General features: G+C 56.6%; 1 protein-coding gene across 1 annotated transcript in view; it reads right to left on the reverse strand.

Annotated features, from left to right (window-relative positions):
* ITPR3 (inositol 1,4,5-trisphosphate receptor type 3) overlaps positions 1-24,370 on the reverse strand; it is a 44,573-nt gene that overhangs the window by 4,989 nt on the left and 15,214 nt on the right. Inside the window, exons 4-51 of the mRNA XM_067310799.1 lie at positions 24,063-24,149; positions 23,662-23,820; positions 23,396-23,494; positions 23,134-23,217; positions 22,179-22,325; positions 21,563-21,658; positions 20,179-20,229; positions 19,411-19,553; positions 19,018-19,117; positions 18,556-18,716; positions 17,662-17,803; positions 17,248-17,409; positions 16,912-17,084; positions 16,638-16,757; positions 16,205-16,387; positions 15,860-16,111; positions 15,430-15,574; positions 15,141-15,288; positions 14,579-14,775; positions 14,256-14,385; positions 13,857-13,914; positions 13,476-13,641; positions 13,117-13,281; positions 12,587-12,655; positions 11,945-12,070; positions 11,638-11,760; positions 11,218-11,418; positions 10,524-10,775; positions 10,213-10,338; positions 9,751-9,876; positions 9,467-9,587; positions 8,498-8,682; positions 8,190-8,338; positions 7,911-8,019; positions 7,663-7,753; positions 7,216-7,385; positions 6,334-6,508; positions 6,065-6,249; positions 5,461-5,661; positions 4,926-5,036; positions 4,598-4,693; positions 3,887-3,988; positions 3,494-3,580; positions 2,658-2,768; positions 1,940-2,132; positions 802-927; positions 400-572; positions 119-283 (exon numbers count right to left, since the gene is read on the reverse strand). Coding sequence (XP_067166900.1) covers positions 119-283; positions 400-572; positions 802-927; positions 1,940-2,132; positions 2,658-2,768; positions 3,494-3,580; positions 3,887-3,988; positions 4,598-4,693; positions 4,926-5,036; positions 5,461-5,661; positions 6,065-6,249; positions 6,334-6,508; positions 7,216-7,385; positions 7,663-7,753; positions 7,911-8,019; positions 8,190-8,338; positions 8,498-8,682; positions 9,467-9,587; positions 9,751-9,876; positions 10,213-10,338; positions 10,524-10,775; positions 11,218-11,418; positions 11,638-11,760; positions 11,945-12,070; positions 12,587-12,655; positions 13,117-13,281; positions 13,476-13,641; positions 13,857-13,914; positions 14,256-14,385; positions 14,579-14,775; positions 15,141-15,288; positions 15,430-15,574; positions 15,860-16,111; positions 16,205-16,387; positions 16,638-16,757; positions 16,912-17,084; positions 17,248-17,409; positions 17,662-17,803; positions 18,556-18,716; positions 19,018-19,117; positions 19,411-19,553; positions 20,179-20,229; positions 21,563-21,658; positions 22,179-22,325; positions 23,134-23,217; positions 23,396-23,494; positions 23,662-23,820; positions 24,063-24,149 — 6,741 coding nt within the window. The remainder of the gene's footprint in view (positions 1-118; positions 284-399; positions 573-801; positions 928-1,939; positions 2,133-2,657; positions 2,769-3,493; positions 3,581-3,886; positions 3,989-4,597; positions 4,694-4,925; positions 5,037-5,460; positions 5,662-6,064; positions 6,250-6,333; positions 6,509-7,215; positions 7,386-7,662; positions 7,754-7,910; positions 8,020-8,189; positions 8,339-8,497; positions 8,683-9,466; positions 9,588-9,750; positions 9,877-10,212; positions 10,339-10,523; positions 10,776-11,217; positions 11,419-11,637; positions 11,761-11,944; positions 12,071-12,586; positions 12,656-13,116; positions 13,282-13,475; positions 13,642-13,856; positions 13,915-14,255; positions 14,386-14,578; positions 14,776-15,140; positions 15,289-15,429; positions 15,575-15,859; positions 16,112-16,204; positions 16,388-16,637; positions 16,758-16,911; positions 17,085-17,247; positions 17,410-17,661; positions 17,804-18,555; positions 18,717-19,017; positions 19,118-19,410; positions 19,554-20,178; positions 20,230-21,562; positions 21,659-22,178; positions 22,326-23,133; positions 23,218-23,395; positions 23,495-23,661; positions 23,821-24,062; positions 24,150-24,370) is intronic.

Raw genomic sequence — 24,370 nt, forward strand, 5'->3', positions numbered from 1 at the left:
GAGCACATCATTGAGTTGTTCTCATTGCTGTTACCAGTCAATCTCTGCAACATTTCACAGGAACCTTCTAGCGTCTAACTAGCTACATCTGCTCCCCAAATAGCTGAGTTTACCGTACCAGGATGCTGTAGAAGAGTTCGTGCACAAAGAGGCCCAGGACACTGGTCAGGATGTAGCCAACATGGTAAAGAAACTCCACATCCATGATCATGGCCTTGTAGCCTCGAATGAAGGTCCCACGATTTCCCACGAAGCTCACCACAAAAACAATCTTGTTGGTTAGCTAGGAAACAACAAGGAGAAACAGAATGGAGTGTGGATTGCCACACTTTACGAATCCAGAACAGCCTTTTGTGTTATGGGGTGTTACACTACTTTTTCAGCACAAAGAGAACTTACATTGAGAGCTCCTAGTATATTCAGAGTGAGTCCAATTCCTAAGTAATAGATCGATCGCAAGATCAGTGCCACGAGGAGCGGTCTGACACCGTAGCGCTTAGTAAACAGGGCCATGATGGAGAAGCAGATCAGAATCCAGAATAGCAGGGAGATCAGTGGGGAATCCAGCACTCCTGGGAAGAGAAGACCCATGGCAATGAAATTAAATGCATACTGCCAGAAGAAAGTAGTGGGAGAGTTGGGAACTCAGTCCCTTGCTTTGACCAGCAGAAAAAACTTGGGGCTTTCAGAGTCGAGGAGACTAAGGGTTGGGAGAGTATTGGTAAGGGGACCAGTTTTCCTTGTATTTGAGGATCCCCTTTTTCCTTCATCTTGAGGAGCACTGGCTGCTGGGGCACTTACCCATAGAAGTGGCTTCAACATAGGGGTAGAAGAAAGCAATGATTATGTTGATGAAAACAGCCAGGTTGAAGGAAATGCTTCCCCAGAGAGTCATTCTGCGGGAGAACCAGTACATCAACGGCATGCCTGGAGGAAGAGGAGGCAAACAAATCTCAGCTAACTTTGTGCCAACTGGGTAAGGTGTTGTCCTCTCAGACATCCAAACAGCTCAGTTCAGTACAGCTAATGGGCCCGAAGGGACCCTTGCCGCCCACTTCCTTCAAACCATTAATAAAAGCTCCCTCCTCATCTACTGAAATGGGAGTACAAGTTCAAAATGTTGTGGCTCACATTTCTTGGCTTCTCAGCCCTTTGACCTGCTCTGGCACCATGGAATCAGATTGGCTTTGCTCTTCACCTCACCTTCCTCCCTATCTCTCATCTACATGCTCACTGCTTGTGTCCTTCAAAACAACATGTCTTTGTGTTTTCAGCACTGGTTCTCTGTCCCAGAGGGGACCTAGCCAGCAATTTCCCATCCATACTGGAAACTTGTTTCCTGTTGAATTCCTAAGATAGTTTTGACTGGATCTGCAAGTATTTTCAGGGCTGCTACACCACGTTTCAGCTGCATAACAGTATTTTTAATATTTATATGACTCCTGTTTACTGATCTCCTGTTCTTTTAAGCCAGGAAGTCAGTCCTGGTGTAGCCCTGAAAGCACCCAGAACTGTCTGGATGGTGCAGAGAACCAAAAGTCACTGATTCCCACATGTAGCTACTAGATCCTGGCTTAGGAGAAGGCAACTGAACATAGATGATGAGAGGGCCTTCTAGAGGAAAACACCTCAGGTGTAGTCCAAGGGAATGTGCTGTAAGATACATTTTAAACTACTTAGGAATTTTACAACAGGCATGAAGAAAACCCATCCTTGGACTGGAAAGTCTTGTTTATCCTCTACTCCTCACAAACAGCTGAGTATGCTGTGCTCTACAGAGCAAGGGGCACAAGGAGCCTGGAGACCTGATCTCCAGGCTGCTGCCAGCATTCACAGCCATTTCAAAGCACTGCTGGCCTCCAAGTTTCGAAAGATGGGCGATTTGAAGTGCCTGTTGTGGCCTGGGGTGGGTCTAAGGGAAGGTCTGGTTTGCTCTTACTGCGCAGCTTCTTCTGCCACTCCATCTCGTTGTGGAGGAAGGATGACTGGTCAAAGAAATCACTGACTTTGCTGCCCTGCTCATCTTGCTCAGTAGTGGTGAAGAGCCGGTACTTGGTCTCCTTGGTGAGGAACTCACAGATGCCAGGCACTGGAAAGATTATCTGCTCCATGCTTCGGTCCAGGCGCACAATCTGCAGGAAAGCAGGGCAAGAGGGGGGTGCAGTCAGATCCTGCCAGCACCATGCTTTTATTTCCTCTTTCTTAGCCTCAGTCTTACATTCCCTTCCTTTCCCCCAAATCCCATAGGATCAAAAGCACTGGTGACTCATATAATGCTACATATCGATCCAGCAAGTGCAGCCCTCCCTGGCTGTGCTGGGAGGAAAGCTCACAGCACATGAATCCTTGCTGGCCCAGCTGCAAGGAAAACCATCCCAGCAAGCAAGGATGAGACTGCCGAAACGGCTGCTTCCCAGCTGCTGCTGAAAGAGAAGGAAAGAGTCGGGGAGCTGCTTGTTCCAGGGAACCCACCCGGCTTCCAGCGAGCTCTGCTAATACCTCCAGCTCACTGCAGTGCAAAGCACCCATCTGCTTCCTGCAGGCACAAGGATGGGAATGCTCTTAGCATAAAATAACCGGGCATGAAACAGGCCTGAACACAGGTGGGATTCATCAGCCATGAGCATACCGGAAACCCAACAAATAACAGGTCTTGCCTCAATCTGGGACGTGTGTTTCTCATAATAGGCCAGCGGATCCTCCTCTTCTTCCTGGACTGGGGCTGTCGACTTCAGCATCTGTGTCAGTTGCTTATTATTCAGACTGAGCTGGGATGCAGGGAGAGGGAGAGAGGATGAGAAGGCTTCAGCCAGTAATGGCCAGGGGGATTCAGATCTAACTCTCTGCACTGACAACATCGTTCCTCAAAATGTACCAAATCTGATGAGGTTTCAGGGAAAAGCAAATGAATTAAAACTTCCTAAAGGGATACAAGAGCTCCTTGAGGTGACAGACATTCAATTCCCTACAATAATTACGGCCAAATCTGCTAATCCACAAATTACAAATCAATGCCCATAAAACCCCAGGGAAATCATATTACTGCTGAATCTCATTCAGGATCTAAGGCACACAGGCAACAAATGACAGCAAAGGACTCGGTCCTTCCTTTTCTGAAGGGAAGGAGAGAAAGCAGGTACTACCAGGAAAGCCACCCTTCACAGACAGTAAGGGACACGAGCCCTTCCCTATAGCAGGCTGGCTGTCACCCTACAACCTGAGCCTTCCCGAGGGAGCGTTACAGCACGTGGCAAACGCTGCTCTCCTCAGCTGGGTTTTAAGAGATGCACATGCCATTGTGCTTGTAGTTTTGGCTACCAGGGCACGTTTCAGTTGTTCTTTAATCCCCCTGGTAATAGCAAAACACATCAAATCTTAAATGACAGAAAACAGGGCAGATGAGCTAGGCTGGGAGAAGCAGCTTTTTACAGACTCCAGCGAGGGTCAGAGCGGGTGGGGGAGCTCTGCCTTTGTTCTCAAGGACTTTCCATACCATAGATGAGATGCCTTCTTCTTCTTCCTCCTGGATTCGCTTCACTGGCTTCAGGAGCTGCTGCAGAGACTTGTTGTGTCGGGACAGCTGGAAGAGGGACAGTGATAGCTGGGTTACTGGAGGCTTGTGAGCAGCCTCTGCAGTGCCAGGTGCACCACAGGGGGAGCGGGACAGCCAGCGAGCTGGAGGCCTGGCTTTTCAAGGGAGACAAAAGCAAATTTCCCAGCTGCGGCTCCCCAGGGAGGCTGGCCTGGCTGGAGAAAACATATAAATAAATAGGGAGAAAAATGTGCAAATCAGCAAGCGGAAGCTACAGCACAGCACAGTGGGGACCCCAGCCTGGCAGGGGGGCCCTGCTGCAGAAGCAGACATGCAAGATTGCAGCGTCAGTACCTGCAGCGCCAGTATATAAATGTTGTGGCCGACTTCCCGGGGGGAGACGTCGGCGTTCTCGCACTCTTCCTCTTGCAGATAGGCCTTCTTAATGACATCGACCTGGAAGGCGCGAGCGCGAGAGGGACAGGTGAGCTTCTCCCCATCACCCTGGCCTGTTTTCCTCCTCCGGCCACAAATGTTTCAGAAACGCCATTAGGTAAAGGACACTTGTGCATAAGGCTGTGTGTGACTAGTACTACTGCAACAGCTGAGGTGCTTTTTGGGTTGCAAATCAGAAATGTCATTAGGACCCACAGGCCTAAGGGGTCCAGGCAATGGGTGTGAAACGGAGGAGGACGGGGCTCACTGGGGGAGGGCTGGTGGGATGTTTCACCCCCTGGGGCTTCAGCCAGCCCCATCAGGCTGGCGTGGCAGATGGTTGTGGCGTTTTGGAGCAAGGAGGGGCTGGCTGAGCACAGAGGCTTGGGGGGACCTGGATCTGCCTTGCACTGGAGAGGTGCAAACCTTGTGACCAGCTGTACAACCATCTCTGGAAACAAACCTTACATGGGAGCTGCCAGGCAGGGAGCGCTGTCCTAGCTGCAAACTCTCCTGGCATTCGGGATATGTCCCGGTGATGCAGGTTCTCCCCCATCCCCCAAGTCCTCTCCGCAACGGTGTCTCATGGGCAGCTGCACACTGGCTGTGCCACCTCTGCTCAGCCCTTACCAGCTCCTGCGGGCGGAGGCTGATGAGGATCCGCTCAGCATTCTCACTGTCGTGTCTGCTCTCCATCAGGGCCAAGAGGAGCTTGGAGGCGTTGTCCTGGTGGGGAGAGAGACCCTTGCTAAGGGGAACTATGCTCTGCCTCTGCTGAGGGCCTGGAGGACCTGACTCATGCACAGCTCCTGCTACAGTGACCATTTCCCCCAGGTGAACATGCAGGCACCCCCAGCTGATCTGTACATGTCCTACGGATGTGCCAGGGAGCTGTGAGCCCGTGCAGCAGCGTCTGCACAGGCGCATGCCGTCCATCCCAGCTGGAGGCTCTGCCTACCTTCAGCTGCAGGACCAGGTCCATCCGGTACTTGCAGAGGGGGCTGATGTCGTTGAGGATGAGGGCTGTGATGATGTCGATCCCGTTGGATTCGTGGGTCACGATGCAGCTCTAGGGGAGAGATGCATTTGTTATCCCATGGATGCTGCCGTCCCTCCAGGTTCACCCGTGTTCCCCTCTAAGGCAGCCCAACTACCCCCGTACATGCCCAGGGGATGAAATGGTGCCCTGCCTACAACGCTGACTGGGCCCAATTACTCCAAGAGCCGCAAGTCCCTTTTCTCCCTGGCAATGACACCATCTGCATCACCACATAATTTAGCCAAGCAGTAGCTCATAATTCTTGCAGCATCTTTGCTTCCCTCAACTCTTCTGTTGTTCTGCTCCCTTTTACACCCTGAAATCAAGAGTTGGTCCTGTTTACCTGCTGCTTTCCCAGGCATCCCACCTGAAATACCCCAGGCGCGCTGGGAACAACCCAGAGCTACGGTGACACCCACAGACCCCTCGGAGGTGTCCCCCCCCGGGCGCCCACCTGGTTCTCATGGCAGGGCCCTTGGCAGTACTCGGTCAGCGTCTCCAGGGTCTGGGTGATGAGGGCCACGTTGTACTCGTTGATGTAGAGGCCCAGCAGCCCCAGCCCTCCCGTGGTACTGCCGCACATGATGTCGAGGAACTGCAACGTCTCGCACACCAGGTTGTAGTTGGTCTTGTTGTTTTGGCACCGGAGGAAGTTCTGTCGAGCAAACCCTGCAGTTACTGGCCTGAGCGGCATCACTGGGGGCTCTGACACGGGGTTCAGGTCCTGATCCCCCTCCCGATACTCCCTTCCTGGCCTCCAGCTCCCTGCTGAGGGGTGCAGTTCAGTGGAGGATTTGGCTAGAGGCCACCCCCGTAACGTACAGAGACCTCCGAGAGCAGCACCCAGCTCCATGGACACAGTTGTGCCATGAACGGCTCCTGCCACAAGGCCAAGCAAAGTTATTCATAAGGGACAGTACTGCATTTGCAGATGGGGAAACTGAGGCTGGTGCACTGCCCACTTTGGAGCCCAGCCAGGGCCAGAGGCCAGCTTTCCTGCATCCCAGTCCTGGGGCCTCTGCCCTATCCCTGCTGATCCTAGAAGGCCCATAACCAACCTGAAGGTCCCGGTTGTGGTTCTCACACAGCAGTTGCAGGAATCGCAGAATAGGCTCCATAATCAGGACCGTCACCCCCATTTCGTTGTTCTGGCCCTGCTCTCCAGTGTCATGGCCTTTCCGAAACCCTATTGCCATCGGGTATCGGGAGGGGGTGCCAGGCATCACAAAAGTCTCTCCTCGTCCTAGTGGGAAACCCAAACTCATTAGCATCGGGCTATTCAGTGAGACTGCCCTTCGGCCCTACCAGGGAAACTGTGACCCCATACCTTTGGAGCCAGGGTCAGGCTCGTCTTTGTCCTCACGAGGCTTGTTCCCGATGTCGCTCATGTTCACAGACACTGTAGACTTGGTCTCCTGCTGAGCCTTCTTCATCCGGTCGTGCAAAACTTTGAAGAACTTCTCAGACTTCTTGTCACTTGTCATGAGGTTGTAAAAGGATTTCTGAGAGAAGTGAGGATGGCAGTTTGAGTTTCCCCCATGGGATCCAAACTGTCCCAGCCTGCCCCTCTGATTTGCTAGCCACCAGCACTCGAGATCTTGCCTGCAAAAACCCAGTGAGTAGGTTTATTTCCATGCAGCAGCGCTGGAGCTAACAGTCCTCTTGGATTTACAGAGGCGGATCGTTCCCTACCCCAGGCTCTCCTTCACCATAAGCAAGGTTAGGCACAGAGCCTGCTGAACAGAGACTACAGCAGATCTGGGCCAGGAAAACCAGTGTTTTGCATGTATCATTTTTCAGCTTCCCTGCAATAAAGGATTCAAAATAGGGAATGAGTTATCACCCAAGAGCTGTAACTCTGAGTCATTTTAGCAATACCCGGCAGAGGGCATCAGCATTACTCCAGAAACTTGCCGGCAATAGCCTGCCCCTTTCACAACATCCAGCCCTCAAGTTTGATCCAGACACTAAGCTGGAAAATTCAAGCAGAGACTTCTACCATTCCTCTTCTGGATGGCCAGCAAACACACGCAACCGCTCTGCTAACCAGCATTTTGGCAAAGCCTGCTGTCCAGGGGCCGAGCCAGGGACCAAGGACTGCCCTGCACACCCCATCTACCAAGTGCTAGGGCTGTAACACTGCACAAATCAAACCGCAGCTCCCCTGTTCCCTGGGGCAGGTGCCCACCACACAGCCAGAGCTCAGCACCTGGATCTCTGTGTTGCCTCCGTCCAGCAGCCGAATGGCCAGCAGGATGCTCTCTTGGAAAATCTTCTCGTTCTTGGTGTTCATGATGAGGTCAGCCACCAACTTGGTGGCCCCTTCTCGGTCCAGCCGGCACTGGACAGCAGCGATAGCGGACCAGTCCTGGTCTTGGCCTGCACAAGAGGACCCAGAGAGATGTGAGGCCATGATGCTGCGGTCACGTGGGAGAACAAGTACAGCTAACAGGGTGCCTTTGTGCTGGGGCATCTGGACAACGTAACTCTCAGTAGGACCTTGGGTTTGTCCCTTCATCTGCCCATATCCTCTCTCCCAGTGGTGCTGGGGGCATTGAGACCAGCTACAAACCTGACCGCATCATGGCTTGGGAGCCGGATGTTCAAGGTGCATGTGAGCAGAAAGACAGGGAAAGCACAGGAGAGGGGCACTCACCTCCCCCAGCAGCATCCACGATTTCCCCTTTGGAGCTGGACTTCTTGTTCTGCAGGTAATTGTTCAGGAGCATTTTCCGCAGCAGGTTGCCCTGCCAAGACAAATAAACGTCACAAGGTTTCCAACTCTGAGGCCAGCACTAGGGCGGAACGAGGCCAAGGGCCCATGGGTTGCAGCAGGGAGGATGCTGCCAGACTCAAGAGCAGGAGGTGTGCAGTGGAGGAGAAGGGCAGGACGGTGATGCTCACCCTCTCGCCATACTTGTTCCTCTTCACCAGCATCTGTTGCAACGTCCTCAGTACTTTGATGCAGAGCTTCTCTTCTGTCTCCATGAGGTCCTTGGTGTGCTGCACCAGCCTGGCCACGCACAGCAGAGCCACCGTTACACAGCCCAGAGGGACAAGAGGGTCCCACCTCCCCCCAACTCTGCAGGCGCATGCCAGACTGCACAGCATCGCAAGAGATGAAAGGCTCCAGCCCTTCCCAAAGCTCTCAACAACCCTCGGGCAATTGCAAAGCATCCTTACTTGGACAGGAAGCCTCCACTCTCGCATCGCTGGTAGGCCTCCGTCCCTTCCATGAAAAGCAGCTCTGGCCGGTGTAGGACATCCACCAGGACAGACAGCTCAGCCTCCACCAGGGGTTTCAAGCGATCCTCCAGGGCGTTGATGATGTCCTACAAATCACGGCACACACCTTTAGGGCCAATTCATGCCTAGGAAACATGAGCATGGGAGAGGGACCCACGCAATGCCAATGGCTGCTTGCTTTCACAGAGCGGAGCCACGCTGCCTTGCTGATCGCACCGCCCCCCCCCCTTCTCCCTGCCCCATACCTGCAGCTTCTCTATGATGTTCTTGTAGTCCCACTGGTTGGGAGTGGTGGAGACGCGGGGGAAGGTCCGTGTAGCTGTCTTGTAGCTGGATGTGTTCCTCTGCACAGTGCTGGTGGAGCTGCTGTTCAGCAGCGAGCTGACGTGGGCATCCAGATCCATGGGAAGGGCAATGGAGCGGCTCTTGGCTGCAAGGAGAGGGAGCCGGGGTTAGGGTCAGCCACAACAGTGGTGCGGAGGCAGCCCAAGCCATCGACTGGATCCTACCACACTGCCTTGGCCCAGGCACCCCTTCACCAGCTCTTCGTTTGCAGTAAAGATTTAGGTTAAATACAAAATAAAACTCCCCCAGGCTAGTGAAGGGTCAAGTATTTCCACCCATCCCTCCCCAACGCGGCACAACATTGCCTAGAAACCTGGCCTGCCACCCGCCGTAGGACAGGAGGCGGCAGTGCAGCCAGTTTTTGGTTGGGAAAGCACAGCACAGAGGTTGTAAGCGCCCTGCCTAAAATTACAAAGGGGAATCCTAAGACTCCAGCTCACATCCCCACCCAGCATCTAACCACCGAGCAATCCTTTCCATATGGTGACTCAGTGCTAACAACCCATGTCCTGAGTCAAACAGCCACAGGCGGGCTGAGGGCAAAGTCCTGGAGAGGGAAAACTGCCATAAACGCTGACTTTATTTCTGGGCCTTTCGCCAGCAGGGACACACCAGGATTCTCCCAAATAAACCCAGGCTTTGGGCTATTCCCAGACCACCCTGGTAGCCCCCAGAGATCTAGCTAGGAATGCACATCTCCGAGCCAAACCTCCCTGTTCCTGGCCAGTAGCCCCTCACCAGGGCACCCTGCCAAGACCCACAGTAGAGAAGACTGCTCTTGATCGCTGCCAGGAGTGGGGGCAGCCAAGGGTGGCTGCATCCTCCTCTCCAGCGGGGAGGCAGAGCATCCCTGCGGCATGGCTCCTTACCGACCATGGCCAGCGTCCGGATACAGGCCTCCACTGAGCTCTTGTGCTGCTGCTGCAGCCAGGGGCACTCCAGCAGCCTCATGGTGGACTGGAGAAGCTGCACAACGATGGTCTGATGGGTCTGAAGGAGAGAGCGGGCAGGTCTGTACTTCAGCAAGGCCCTTCCAGACCTAGAGCTGTTCCTCGTTTGGGTGAGCCCCCCTTCTTCCCAGGTCTCCTAGGCACAGGTGATGCTTCCTAAGGGAAGCGCACAGCCAAGGCTCGGCCATGCAGCGCCCCGTTACCTGCAGTGAGGTGCTGTTCTCCGAGAAAGGGGAGCTGAAGAAAGCATTAATGGTGTCCAACACCACTGTGAGCACATACTTCTCCAGGGTGGGGTCCGGGAGGCGCTTCTCTCGCTTCTTGCACATCTGCGAGGAAAAGAGAGCCTGCTGATGGCACCTAGCTATTGTGGTGACATTAGCAAGCATCCTGGCTGGATGCCCGCTGGCATGCAGTGGCCTTTCCGAGCAGGGAGGACATGGCAAGTGAAACAGCTCCTGGATCTATGCCAGACAGCCCTGATTGCTCCCCAGCCCATAACAGGGCAGTCCTCCAGGCTACACAAGTCCTCATGGTGTCCAAGCTGCATGTCTAGTCCTGGGGAAGTCCCCAGGCTTTTTTGACCTCAGGGAGGTCAACCTGTCCCCATGCCAGGGCAGCAGCCATTTCTGCCGTGCCCCTCCAGCCCAGCACTCCTCACATACCCGTGCCATGTCAAGGGTGAAGTTCTCAAAGAGAGTCCAGATATGGTTGCTGGTGTAGATCTCCTTCATCTCCACCTCTGTGTCCACATAGCAGTGGTTGACAAAGTTCACATAGGCCATCTTCACCTGCCGAGGGAGGGAGGAGGACACAGGCACAGTGAGGGGAAGGCAAACATAGCTCACCATCGGTGACAGGGAGACCCTCACTCCTGGTGGCATGCAGCTCTGGAGGGACATCACCTCCTATCCGGCCCTCTCCCTCGCGTGTCACCCCCTGAGCCCAGGCACCCTCCTCGCTGGGCACCCCGTACCTCGGTGATGCAGTCCTCGTGCGTCACCACCCGCACCACGTCCTCCAAAGGCAGCAGGGACGTGCACTTGATCTCCGTGTACACGTTCTTGCCCTCGGCGCAGGCAGCCAGCAAGTCTACCAGCGAGATGTGGTACATGAGGGGGCTATTCTCCTCCACCCCGTCCCTGGCTGCTGTCATCATCTCCAGGAGGGTGGCCAGTGAGGCCTTGTCGTTGTAGAAAACCACCACGTCGTCCCCGGCGTTGGTGAGCTGTGGAGGAAGCTTAGTGGTCACCGCTCTAGAGAAGGAGGGTGAAAAATCTCAGGAGGCAACAAACCACTTCCCCTGCCCCAGGGCAAGCAGAAGGACTCTGCTCAGGGGTAGGGTTGGGGATGAACGCGCCATGTATTTACAAGGAAAACACAGCATTTGCAGTGCAATTAAACTTACAACCTGTGGGAGGCCCTGCTGCAGCACATTAACGAGGCAAACAGAAAGGAAAAAACAACCCCAATCTAGGGGATCAGAGCCCATGTTCTCTAAAACGGCTGTTGACTCTTGGACCTCACTTCAAGACCTTAGAGCTGTTTGCAACAAACCAGCGCAGCCAGGAAGGGCTCTTCCCTGCAGGAGAAGCCAATCCTGCTCCTCCTGGGAACCACATCCTGCTGCCCACCATGTGCTCATGCCTTGCAGGGAGAGGGGCTCTCACCTCAGTCATGATCATGTCCTGGCACTTCTTGACGTACTTGCCCTCGGCCTTGATGATGGTGTGCAGGAAGTCGAGGTACTGCACGTGGCGGCCGTGGGTGGCCACGCAGTGGATGAAGTGCTGTGGCACCGTCTCATTGATCTCCGAGCAGAGCTGGTAGTTGTTGAGGAAGATGTGCTGCATCGTCTCGGCCTCCAAGAGCTGTGGGATGAGGGGAGGCAAAGTGAGGCCAGGAGGGTTGCACAGGGCCATTAGGAACAGCTGTGTCCCAACCTTCTTCCTCTCCTGGGAGTCTCCTCCCGGGTTTTCCATCTCTTGCCCTTGCCTGCTGCAGGTCTGCACCCTCCCAACCCCAGGAACAGTGCCAACATCTCTCCCTGCACTACCGCCTACGACCGTCCTTCAACCCCCTCTCATTACCCCTGGCGTCAGGAAGAGGTTGAGATGTTTGTGCAAGAGCGCCTGGTTTTCCTGATTGCCAGCGCAAAACTTCTGCAGGAACTGGTGGGTGAATTTCAGGATCTCCATCATCTTGGCGTCACCCTGAGGAAGGGCAGAGAAGAGAAACAGCCTGAGTCAGCGAGGGACGGAGAACGGGGAGCAGGCTGCAATGGCTCCTGCCTGGCCCAGCTGCGGGAGCTGGATGCACCAGGGGTCCCCTCACCCTTCACCCCTCTTCCTGGGCACTTTGGGAGCTGCAGGGCCCAGCCTGCTTCTGCTCACCCACCTTTTCATAGGGGATCTGCAGCAGATCCAGCATCACTTTGTGGGCATCCATGTTCTTTAGCAGGCGCTGCTGTTTCTTCCGCACTTGCTCTCCGACCCCACACATCTTATTCAGCCGTTCCAGGATCTGGGGAGAGAACGACCATGGCCCAGAAGGGAACTGAGACTGGGAGTCCATCAGGACACCCATCAGCACTGGGGGCCTGCTTGAGATCCAGAGGCACCACCCGTAAACCCACATACTCCTTGCATGCCCAGCACCCGCTTTGTGCATTGCTCACGAATCCCGTCACCCCACTCAGAAATCCTCCGTGCAGTGCAATGCAGAGAGAGCCCTCGTGCCAGCACAGACCTCTCCCCTCCGCTCCCCCCCCGGTGGGAGTCTCCCTTGCATTCCTCACTCACAAGCTCCAGTAACTTAACAAGTTGCTCCTTGCACTGAACCATAGGAACAAGCCCTGGCTTGGCTTATTTCCATTCAACTGTAGAAGAAATCAGGAGTGTCCCCACGATTTTTCCCATCCCCTTCTCGCTGGTACATGTCACGCTAGCCCAGGCCAGACAGACATCCCTGGCTGGCCCTCTCCTTAGCGAAGTGGTCCTGGGGATGCTGCCAGAGGTGGAATTGGAGGGGGTCACTTACCCCCTTGACTATCTGATAGTTCTCGCTGCTCTTCTCTCCTGGAGCAATGACCTCTTCGTCAGCAGCATGCTGCAAGGGGGGAGATATGGGTCAAGGTCCCACTGCACCTCCCCATCAGCCTCACAGAATCACAGAATCACAGAATCACTGAGGTTGGAAGGGACCTCTGGAGATCATCTAGTCCAACCCCCCTGCTCAAGCAGGGTCACCTAGAGCACATTGCACAGGATTGCATCCAGGCGCATTTTGAATATCTCCAGAGAAGGAGACTCCACCACCTCTTGGGGCAACCTGTTCCAGTGCTCTGTCACCCTCACAGTGAAAAAGTTTTTCCTCATGTTTTCCTCATGTTTTCCTCTCTGATGCTGAGGGAATTAGTGCACCCCGCGGATCCTCTCTGACTCTCCTCTTCCAGGGAGAGGCATGTGTGACCCATCAAGGGGAGATGCATGTTGGATTTAAGCAAATTGTACCTCTGCCCTCTGCTCTTCCCCCATCCCATTTCCCGGAGTCTTCCTCAGGCTTCTCACCTCTTTCTTCTCCTTCTTGTTCCCCTCCACTGTGCTGTCTCCTTTGGTGCTGCCTTTCTTGTCCACCCAGAGCTCTGATTTCTCTACCATGGTGCGGAGTTTGTCCAACTCTGACTTGATCACCTTGTAGTTCTCAACATCCTGGGCTGAGATCAGGAGCTGAACCTGCAAAGAAATTCCCAGTGGGTCCCTGGGCAACCAGTTTGAGGCAGGAACCCAGCTCCCCTCCTCTCCCAGATCTCCCTCATGAGAAAAGGAGCCATCAGACAGTCACCCTGACTGGGACGCGTCCCACGTCTTGCACAGGCAGCCCAGCACGTGTTTACAGGTGCTCCAGGGGAGCATCCTGCTGGGGTTACCTGTTTGAAGGTGTGCAAGACCTCCTGCCTCTGGCTGAAGTGTTTGAAGAGGAGCTGCAGGGAGCCGGAGATGAGTGGCGGGTAGTCATGCATCGTCAAGTGGATCAGCACCCGGAGAAACATCCTCCCTCCTTCATCGTCCACCTCTAGCATGCTGCTTGTCTTCCTGAAGCCGAGACGAAAGCGCTTGGTGTTAGCAGCCGCGTGGGAGCTTGTGAGCACTCAGTCACCCCTCGGGGCCGATAGGGACAGCTGCATTAGCCTTTATAGCCTGATCTTCCTCATCACCTGCAGCTTTCAGGCTCAGCAGCGAGTACATATAGGAGAGGGAAGAGCCCTACGGCCAGGATAACTGGGCACCGGAGGGGCCAGGGGACTCACCCCACACCAAACATGGCTTCTGCATGCTCGCCGATCCGGTCCAGGTTCATCGCTGCAGCTGAAGAGAGGGAACACAGGAGGTGAACAGGGCAGCAGATGTGATCTCTGCGCTTTGGCAGAGACCCCACAGGAACTGTCCCAGCTCCCTGGGCAGGCACACGCCGAGCGCCGGCCCGTCTCTCCAGGGGCTGGCGGGTGGGAACAGCATGTCTGCAGCTCTGCCTGCGATGAACGCAGGACACCTCCTCCCTCCTGCACAAACTCCAACCCCCTGCATCCCCTGCAGCAGCAGCGGGCAGAGAGAAAGCTGCTGAAGCTGTTGCCTCTGTCACCTGTATTTACGCGGCCTGTGGAGTTTGCCAAGTTTAACTGGCACCAGAAACAAAGGGGAAGAGTTACTTGTGGAGTCAAAGGCTGGAGCTGTCCCATCGGCTGCACTGTCCTGCATGGGGTAGACTTCCACAAACTCCTTCTTGAAGACAGAAAGTAGGTAGGAAATCCTATAGTCCAACCGCACGTTCAGGATGAACTGGTAGCAGCAGAGAGGGAAGAAAGCAAAAGTGAGTCCTCTTCATGCCAGCTGCCTCTGTAGCAGACAACTGCTCCTTTCCCTCACCACCCTGTCCCACCCCAGCCCAGGGTCCACCCTGCAGCTCCACAACGCTTCCCTCCCTCCTTCCAAGCATCAGCAACCTGGTTTCTCCCTCCCCGCTGTCCCCCACCTGCAAGATCTCCAGGATCTTCAGCTTGGTCTCCATCACCACAATGTTCTCATTCTCGATGCTCCTCCCTCTGTCTACTGGCTCCGGGGTGGACCCAGTGCTGAGGCTTGGAGCGCTAAAGATGGACTGTTTCCTGCTCAGCACCATGGTAGACATTATCTGCCCAACACCCTGGATCGATCTCCGCACGTTCTTCCCTAGAGAGGCAGCCACAGTGGGGGAAAGAGAGATGGGAGAGGACTGACGTTAGGACCCACTTAAACTGGAAAACGCTTTGGACATTAACCAGAGAATGAGCAGGAGGGACTTGCTATTCCTCTGGCATGGCCACGCCTGTGTTATTGCTGGGACATTTGCAGCATTTCTTGCTCACTTTGCATCCTACACTGGGAAAGACCAAGGGCTTAACAACTCCTGTCTCTCACTGCAGGCCCAGCTTTCACGTGATCAAACTCGTGATTTTTTTTCCTGGAGCCAAAACTGGTAAGTGCTAGGTGGACCACAGAAAACACTTTCCCACGGGACCTTGCCAAGCTACCCTGGTGATGGAACAGGGACTCACCCGTCACCTCGTCGTTGTACACTGCCTGCATCATCAGCTGAGGGTTTTGGACGCAGTCAATGATGCCCAGCAGTGTCCGCGTCAGGCGCAGCAGCTCGCTGAAGCTGTAGAAGCCGAAGTAGATGAGGTTGTGGGCAAGGCTGACGACCTGGGGGAAGGATGAGTAAACTCCAGACCCCTCCACACTCAGGTGGAGGAGAAACAAATGCATGGGGAAAGGGATGCCAAGGCAGCTGCCCTTGTCAGCCAGAGGCAGCCTCAAGGACTGGACCCTGCACAGGTCTCGCACCTCAAAAGTGAGCTTGTTCTTCTCCTCGTTGGCAAAGGGCACCGCCTCGCTCACCACGTTGTTGAGGTAGTCCTCCACAAACTCCATGGTGCTGGCAAACTTGTTCTTCTTGTCATCACGGGAAACATTGAGGTTGGAGTCATAGCTGCAAGGGGAGATGGTGGGAGTAAGCTGGAGGGAAGCGAGGCAGCAAAGTCTCCTCTTGCTCAGCCTGGAAGGAGCACTGACCAGGCAGTCACTGAGAGCCATCACAGCCAGAACTGATGCTCGTTAGCATGATGGAGACCTTTTCCTTCCCAGGCTGAGACCTGTCAAGCTCACTCCACAAATGCCCACATCTCCAGTCCCAGTCCCCTACAGAGGGGCAGCATCTGGCATCCCGCCTCCCGCCCTGCCCCTCAAAGCCCCTGCAAGCCCCGACACTTCTCACTCTTTGATAGTGATGGCTGTGGGGATCTCAGTCCAGAGCCGTGCAAACTTCACGGGCATCACCAGCTCCTGGGGGTCCCTGTCCACGTGCACATGCAACATGAGGTGGCAGAAGGATGCCCGGAGATCGAAGGGCAGCATTTCGTCTGCCATGCAGAGGAAGATCAGGTCTACGCCCAGCTGCTGGGAGATCTCCTTGATGGCCAAGTACTGGCGGTCCAGGCACATGCGGGCAAACAGCTTCAGCTGATACCTGTTTGGCAGTAAGGGGGAGAGGGAGTGAGGCCACGTAACATCCTCACCCCGTTCCCTGGAGCCTGGGGAGAAGATGGTGCGGGATCATCACCTGTAGTAACTCAGGACGTTCTCGTCATGGGCATTGCCTGCCCGTGCCTCCTGTGCCAGCTGCCGGATGCTTTTCTCGTGGTGGTCGTTGTTCTTGTCTGTCCAGGTGAGCCAGACCTCCTCCTCCGAATACTCAATGCTCAGGTACTCATGCGTCTGGGACATCTCCTTCACTGGCCTCAGCCTAGGGGTGGAAAAGGGGTAAAATTGGGGATGTTCCCCTTGACTGGGGATGGCTGTACCTTGTCACAGAGGGAGGATCCTACTCCTCACCCCACGCTGTAACCATTGGGGCACACTGCCTGTAGGAGTAGGGATGACGGGGGTTTTACAGCCAGGGAATGGGGCACCAAGGGAGGTGGCAGCAGGCAGGGCCAGGCACCCAACCCAGATGAAATCCTGACCCCAGAAGAGCCTTTCCCTTGGTTACTCACTCAGTTTTGATGAGGATGTCGCTATTCTTTGGGTCCAGCACGCACTTGCAGATCAGCTCCTGGGTGACAGGGATGGCAATGTGGTTGGACACACACAGGTCCGAGAGGTAGTCCAAAAACCTGGGAGGCAAGGGCAGAGCAGAGAGAGCTTGCTGTGAGAGGGGGTGTCCACGGGGGCTCTTTCTGCCCCTAACTGAGGTGGCTTCCCACCCATCATGCTGCACAAAGCTCTTTTTCAGCCCTGCCCTGGGACAGGGCCCTTCTGGACACCCACCGTGGCTCGCGGTTCTTGCGCACCAGGCTGACGAAGGTCTCCACCTCCGTCTTCGTGATGTGCTTCTCCAGCAGCTTGCGGTTGTTGTGCAGCAGGGCCGTGATGGTGTCTTCAGCCAGGATGTCGTAGCCGATCTGAGACTGCATCATGCCGAACTGCTTGGCGATGTGCTCCTGCAGCAGGCAGAGAGGAGATGAGGCAGTGGACAGGGCTGCATCCCTGCTGGGGTGCCAGGGTCTGGCAATGCTCCTCCGAGACCTCTGCAAACCCCCCAGGGCCGTGCAACACGTGTTGGGATGGGGTTCCCGGGATGGAGGCCAGGATGACCCAACACACCTGGTTCTTGCGATAGTCCTCCTGGGAGTGCCGGAGCACACGGTAGCACAGGCGAAACATGTACTGGTAGGGAGCGTTCTTCTGGTCCGACAGCTCTTCCAGCCGCACCAGGGGCCCTTCCCCGCCCTTGTCCTTGAATGGGGCTTTCAGGATCCCAAAGATCTGCCCAAAAGCAGAGATGATGAGGTGCCGCATCCCTCTCCCCACTGCCCTCTCCTCCTTTCTCCCTGTGCTGGATGCTGACCCATGCTTGGCAGGAGGGCCCATTACACCACCATAGTGTGAGCTCAAGGCCAGCTAAGCCTCTTTCATAGGGCTTTTTGGGAGCCCTGGCCCCTGGCGTGGCCTTGGGCAGAGCAGGATGTCTCTGCTGGAGCTCAGCCTCGCTTGGGCATGTGGCTTGGGGCTGCTCACCTGCTTGAGGATGTTCTGCTCCCGCATGAGCTTTTGCCGCTCCCGGTTGGGCTTGGTCACCACGATGTCCAGCACGTTCTGGCCATTGTTGGGGACGTCGCTGACGAAAAACACCAAGTCCTCCAGCAGCTGGATCACGAACCTGCCGAAGGGGCATGGTGCCGGTGGGGTGGTGGGACTTTCCACCCCAACACAGCGGGGAACTGCTTGCCAATCCAGACGAGGGGTGCAGCCAGTGAGGTTTCGGGCACATTTTGGAGGGTCAACAAGCCCATGTTTAGGCTTCAAACTCCTGCCAGAGGAGCTGCTGGCCAATCCTCTCCCCCACCTCCTGCTAGAGGCCGTTTGATGCCCTGAAGCGTGAGATTTTTACAGCCCTCGCTGTTCCTAAGGAAACTGTTGTCCTGAGTCAGGTGCCCAGGGTACACGCCAAAGCCTTCGCTCGTGATTCATGCCGGGGATTTTGCATTGAACCTCTCTGCCCCTTTAGTCACCTCTGCGGCAGCGCGAGCACCGCGGCACCGGCGCTGCGAGGGCTGGCAGGGTGGAAGCGGCTTGCTCTGTCCCACGGGGTATCTGTGTTTGCTCAGGAAACGCCAGGAACCCACCCACCTAAAAATAATACTGTGACTAACCGGGCTGCCCCTATCGTGGGGCCATCTCCCCCTCGGTTATTTTTCTAGCAGCAAAGGAGAGGCCAGAGCGGGTTTGGCGTTATCTGATTTCCTTGTCAGACCCCGGGGATTAGCAGGCGGGGAGTCGGGTCGCCGGCAGGAAAGCGAGACAGCGCTGGCACCAAGACCCGGGCAGGGGCCCAGTGTCACAGCGATGCATTAGGGCTCTGGAGGAGCCCAGCACGGCCCCATCTCCGTGGGGAAATGACTCTCTTTTTACCTCCGGTCATTCTGGCTGAGAAAACCTTCGTTCATCTTCTCCACCACGTTGGCCAGCATGGAGCTGGCATCGTTAGCAAAGTCCAGGTCCCGGATTTCGGACACAGGCACAGAGACAATGGCAAAAGCTTCCTTGTCTTCCTTGGTGGGACAGGTGCCGAGCTAGAAAGCAAAGAGGAACCTGGCTAGACACGTCCACACTGCCCAGGGTGATCTGGGCTCATCCCCCACATCTGCCACCCGCCCAGGGTGAAGTCAGGGACCCAGTTTGTCCCCCACCGGTGGGTTCCAGGTTACTGGGGTGGGCTCCAGCTTGGTTTCCTTCTGCCTCCTTGGATCACCAGGATATTTCAGCCCCCAGGTGAAGGGATCTTCAGGCACACCAGGGTGTGAAGGAGGAAGAATCAAGCTGGTAGAACCTGGGGGATGATGTGCATGCTGGAGGAGAGAGCGCTGGCCCTACCATGAGGCGGATGGGTCTCTCCTCATCGATGTCAATGGGGACATTGGTGCTCTGGATCCACGTGTTGGTGCAGAGGTGGCGCAGCCTCACGTAGGAGTTCCTGCAAACGGCACAGCACAGCCGTGAGCAGCCCCGCGTGGGCACACCATCACCCCACCACTTCCTTTGCACCAGGCAAACCCCGGCTGGGTCCCAGCACCAAGGTTTGATGCCGCATGGTTAATCCACTGGGCTCTCCCTGCTTTTTTGCAATCCCTCAAACTTCTCCCTCTTTGACACAGCCCGGTGACTTTCCCCAAGGAGAGGAACCCAGACTACAGGCAGCAAACCAGGCCCAAATTCACAGCTCTGCCTTCACCACGGGCTGAAGGGTGCATGTGCATGGTCATGTACCGCGGGACGAAGGAGTCCGTCTTCTGCAAGGTGGTCGGGTCCAGCTCGAAGAGGGAGGCGATGTCGTTGCCGTGGGGCACGGCCACCAGGCGGTATTTGATCTTCTCCCCCGTGTTCCTGCGGCTGGAGCGGCCGCTGCTCCCCTGTGCCGGGGAAAGCAGCTCTGAGCACGGCACGGAGCAACCGCCCCGACGAGCCCGGCCTCCCTGTCCCGCGCGCCTCCCTGTGCACGCGGGATCGGAGGGGACACGCAGCAGCTATGTTCAGAGCAGAAGCTTTTGCTCGGACACCGGGCTGGGCTTAGTAGCGTGGAGACGAACGAGGGGCTGGAAGAGCACAAGCATGGCATGATGCACCTGAGCTACGAGGCCACCCCATCTCCAAACCTTACCACGGCAAAGGTAAAAATCCCCTGAAAATCCAAGCCTCTCTTCTACCAGCACTTCATCTGCAGACCCCTCTGGCCTGGGATGCAACATGCACTGGGCCGTGGGACCCCTCCTGCGGCTCTCGGCCGGGTCCTCTGGCAAACGCGAAATAGGGATGCTACTCTACAGCGCCAGGCGCGGGGACATTCTGCTCGGCAGCCCGGCTGCGTAGCAGCCTCCGGGGTTGCCCCAAATAGCAGCTTCAGCACCAAGCAGTTCCCCGTCCTCGCGGCGTGCTCTGCTACGGGGCGATGCCCTGCTCTCGGGCAGGGGCTAAGAGACGGCGTGATTTCAGGCAGCAGCAGCAGCGTTTCTGCTAGCGAGGCTGCACACAGCTCACCGTGGGCGCTGCTTTGGGCTCAGCCACGTCTCCTTTATAACTTGGGTTTTCCTGAAAAGTTAAAGAGGGAGATGAGAGACAGCTATCAATCCTCTGACTCGGTCCCTCCAAAACCCTGAGCATGGGGGGGTTATGTCTATTCCTGCCTTCCTCGATCACATCACCAGCAGCCTGAAACAGAGAGAGGAGACCTGCACAGAGGGGATGGCAGGATGTGACCCACTAGCAGACCGGGGACCAGGACAGGGTGAGCCATGACTAGCAGACCCATCTTCTGCTTCATTGCAGCAAGACAAGCACTTGCTGTATATCCTGCAAGGCCCCAGGCTGAGGTCTCACTGAGTGGGATAAGCTAGGCAACAGCAGCCCTGCATGGGGATCTTCTTTCCTCTGCAGATGTTACCTGAACATCTTTTGTTTTAAGGCACCCAAATCCAACAGCCATTTCAGAAACTTAGCGGCAGCCCCAGTATTGGCTGTTTTCCATCTTGGCACTGATGGGCAGAGCCCCGGGCGGCTGTATTTAGTCGTCTTCGTGAGTTAGGGAGCACCTCTGACACTTGCACACACTGCGATCCCCCCAGATGCATCTGTGCTCCCCCGACCACAGCGTGCAACGCGAAGGGACTGTTTCTCCCTTGGCTGTGGCAGCGCATCAGTGTTGCATCGACTGCATTTTGCAAGTGCTGAAACCCCTCTGTGCCACTACCAAGAGGCCTTGCACCGGCCTCAGAGGGGAGCAAAAAAAATCAGCAGGTGGTGTTTCCAGCCTGAATTTTGCCAATACCTCCCGCGGTCCAGGACAGCTCTGGATGCCCCCAGGGACCAGAGGATGGGGAAGTGCAAAACCTGATCAGAAAGGGTTAGATGCAGCCAAAGAGTCTCCCAGTCCCAGCGCACAAGGAAGCTGTGCTGGTACAATCCCTTGGCCTGGAGCGGGGAAACATAGGAAAGCCCCAGCCTGCCCCGGTCTGCCACCCGCCGGCCGAGTGCCGCCGGCCAAGGGAGGGAGCTGTGAGCAGTGAGTTTGGCAGGTGAACCCCAGCGCTGTGGGGTGGGGGGTTTCAGCAGGGAGAGCCTAAGCCCTGCGAACGGGCAAACAACAACGTTGTTCACGGCCCTGGTCCCAGCGCGCAGCGTCTCTGCCTCCTGCAAGTGAGCAGGAGCTGCCGGGGGGGCCTGGATGCTCCCAGGGGGCGGCTCTGGATGCAAAATGGAGCAGGGCCGAGGTGGTCCCAAGAGCATCCCCGGGCAGCTGCAGGACGGGGAGCTTGCTGCTCTGGAGGGACATCGCCGCCCTGTCTATGGGCAGCCTCACGCTCCCTTCGCAAGGGGCGGTAGCAGCAGGCAGGGCAGGTTTCTACGCTCTCTGCTCGCCCCTTACCTCTGCTGCCAGGTAGTTGCCGGTGGCGAGGTGCTTGAAGCGGTACAAGCCGTTCCAGTGCCCGGCTCCCCCGCGGCACGGGTCGTGATGGACCACCTGGAAGAAGCACAGGAGACTCAGCCGGCGGCGTGCGCGGTCGGGGCACGTCAGGATGCCATTCCTGCCTCCGACGCTCCGCCTGACCTTGGGCAAACACGCCGGCGATAAGAGCCCTGCCCAATCTCAAAGGCAGCCGTGAGCAAACATACTCGGGGCACGGACCATGGGGAGACAGATGTGGACAAGCCGGAGGGAGGCTCGTCCCCTCGTGGGCGCGCTGGGCAGGGCAGAGCGCGGGCTGCTTGCTGCAGAAACGCACCCCGACGCCATCCGCAGCTCTCGCAGAGCTCGAGCTTTGCGCTGGCTTTCGCTGGTGCAGTCAGGGCTGCCAAACCAGGTGGAAACCCAAGGCTTGAAAGGTTCAGAAGTAACCGCTGCTTCTTGCAAACACCCCCCAGCGCAAACACTGCAACCCCCAGAGGTGCCGGCCACGGGCCCAAAGACAGCTGGGCTGGACGCTGGGACACGGACACGCTCTCCATCCCGTCCCGTCCCATCCCGTCCCATCCCGGCTCACCTCCACCTCCCACAGGGCGTTGGAGCTGGTGGCCGAAGTGGCCGACTGCCTCAGGGTGGTGCGGAGGAAGACGTGCAGCTTGCCCTTGTACTCGTCGCAGGTGAGAAACTTCTCCTGCTCGGCGTGGAAGAGCCTCACCACGTCCCCCTGGCACAGGGACACGGCGGTCAGGCCCGGCGGACAAAACCTGCCTCTCGCGACCCAAACGCTGCCCCGAGCCCCGCGGGAGGACACCCCGCCTCGCAGCTGCAGCAGGGGCCGCAGGCACCCCGCACCCGCTGCAACGGCATCGCCCTGCTTCTGCAAATCACTGCTCCGCGCTTCCACTCTCCGAGCTGTAAAATGGGTGCAAAAATACCACTTTACGCCCCTGGAGCGGGCAGAGGCTCGGCTCGCCAATGTGTTTAAGGCATTAACGCCTCCGGGAGGAGGAGGACGCGGTGCACGTGGGAAGGCAGGGATAAGTGTGTGCTTGGGGACGAGGACCTGTAAGATCATCACAATCGATATCCAGCCAGCTGCTTCCTGGAGGACCTCAGACCCAAACAATAGCTCCGCAGGGAAAGTTCCTTTCCCAGGCAACAGTCAGCACTGCTGCGCGGCTAAACCACCTTTTACTGCTCCCAAAATCGTCCTCATAGATGGAAGCCCCTGATGGCACTGTGTTGCATGTTGTCCTCAAGAGCAGATTTATTGTAACAAGGCAGAGGGTAATTTGATGCCCCCTGGGTACCTCCTGCCGGTAAATACTAAAATATCCCACTCTAACTCGCTGTTAAGTGCTGCGAGTGATGAATTCTCCTGGAAGCGAAGATCCCCAGAGGCAGATCTGGCGTCTCCTTCCTCTAGCCTTGTCACGCAGCCAAACGGCTCGTCACACGTCCTGACAGAGCAGGGGGACGGGGGACAGGTCCCCGAGCAGCCCGCGGCGGCAGGACAAACGCCCCTTCCTTACCCCCTTCAGCACTTCCTCCAGGTGGTCGCAGAACTGCATGAAGAGGTTGATTTTCCAGCTGGTGTTACAGTTGACGGAGTTCACCTGCGGAGCAAGGGAGGGAGCTCACAATACCAGAGAAGGAACTGGAAAACAAACAAACAAACAAACAAAAAAGCAACCCCCCCCCCTCCAAAAAACTCCCTAAACCTCCCCCAAAACCAGGCAAGCCCCGAAAGCCAGACCCCACGTTCGCAGCCCAGCCTCCCCCGGCTCCCGGTACCTCTTTGCAGCCGGCGTTGTCAGCAAGCTCATAGTTGCTGGCGTGCAGCGGCTGCCCGGCGTTCACGGGGTTCAGGATCACTTTGTCCCCCACAACTACCTGGGGGGGGGGGCAAAACGAGGAAGAGGGGAGTGAGGACGAGGCCAGGCGCCCCGTGGCGAAGCGAGCCCGGGCAGGGGGCACACGCGCCCCGCTGCTGCTCAGCTCGGAGCTTTCTGCACTAACCACCCAACATCTTCGCTTGGGGACACTGTCCCTGCACTCACGTTATCTCCATTGCTCCTCAGCTTCCAGAAGGGCTGGATGAAGAGCCAGGACCCTTCGTTGCCGGTGGCGTCCAGTGTCACCCGCATCGCGTTCTTCTCGAGCAGGGCCGGCAGGCGCTTGTTCACCGTTAGGTACTTGTTACTCTTCATGTGGAGGAGCTGCAAAGCCAAACGCCACGGCTGAGCTTCCCGCGGCAACAAAGCCCGGGGGCTACGGAGGACCCCAAGGCTGGTCCCTGCCCAGGAGTGACGCCGTGAGCCCCCTTCCAGCGCTGCCCAACTCTCTTGCGCTTGCGTTTGCTCGAATCCGTGCATTTCCCCCCAAAACCCTGTTGGTCGGAGCAGCCGGAGCCTGAAAGCAGAGCGCCGAGCCCACCGGAGGGGAGCGCAAGCACCCGTACCTGTATGACGCTGCCGTATTTCACCACGTCCCCATGCACTTTCTTGTTCTCCGTCTCGTTCTGCTTCTGCTCCATCTGGGCCGCGTGCTGTCCACCAAGAGGAGAAGATGAGAACTTGGCAGGTACCAGCCAGCCAGCCCCAGAGAGGCCACCTCGCCCTCAGCTGTGGCCAGGGCATAGGACAGGCTGGGACACCACCTCAGCACCCCCGTCCCCCAAATACCCAGGCACGGTTATATCACTGAATGGTCCAGCAATATAATATGAGGTCCTCGGAGTCTGAGGGCTCAGTCCAGGAGCCCTGCATG

The sequence above is a fragment of the Apteryx mantelli genome, chromosome 25 (genome assembly GCF_036417845.1).
Source record: "Apteryx mantelli isolate bAptMan1 chromosome 25, bAptMan1.hap1, whole genome shotgun sequence".
Classification (NCBI taxonomy): domain Eukaryota; kingdom Metazoa; phylum Chordata; class Aves; order Apterygiformes; family Apterygidae; genus Apteryx; species Apteryx mantelli.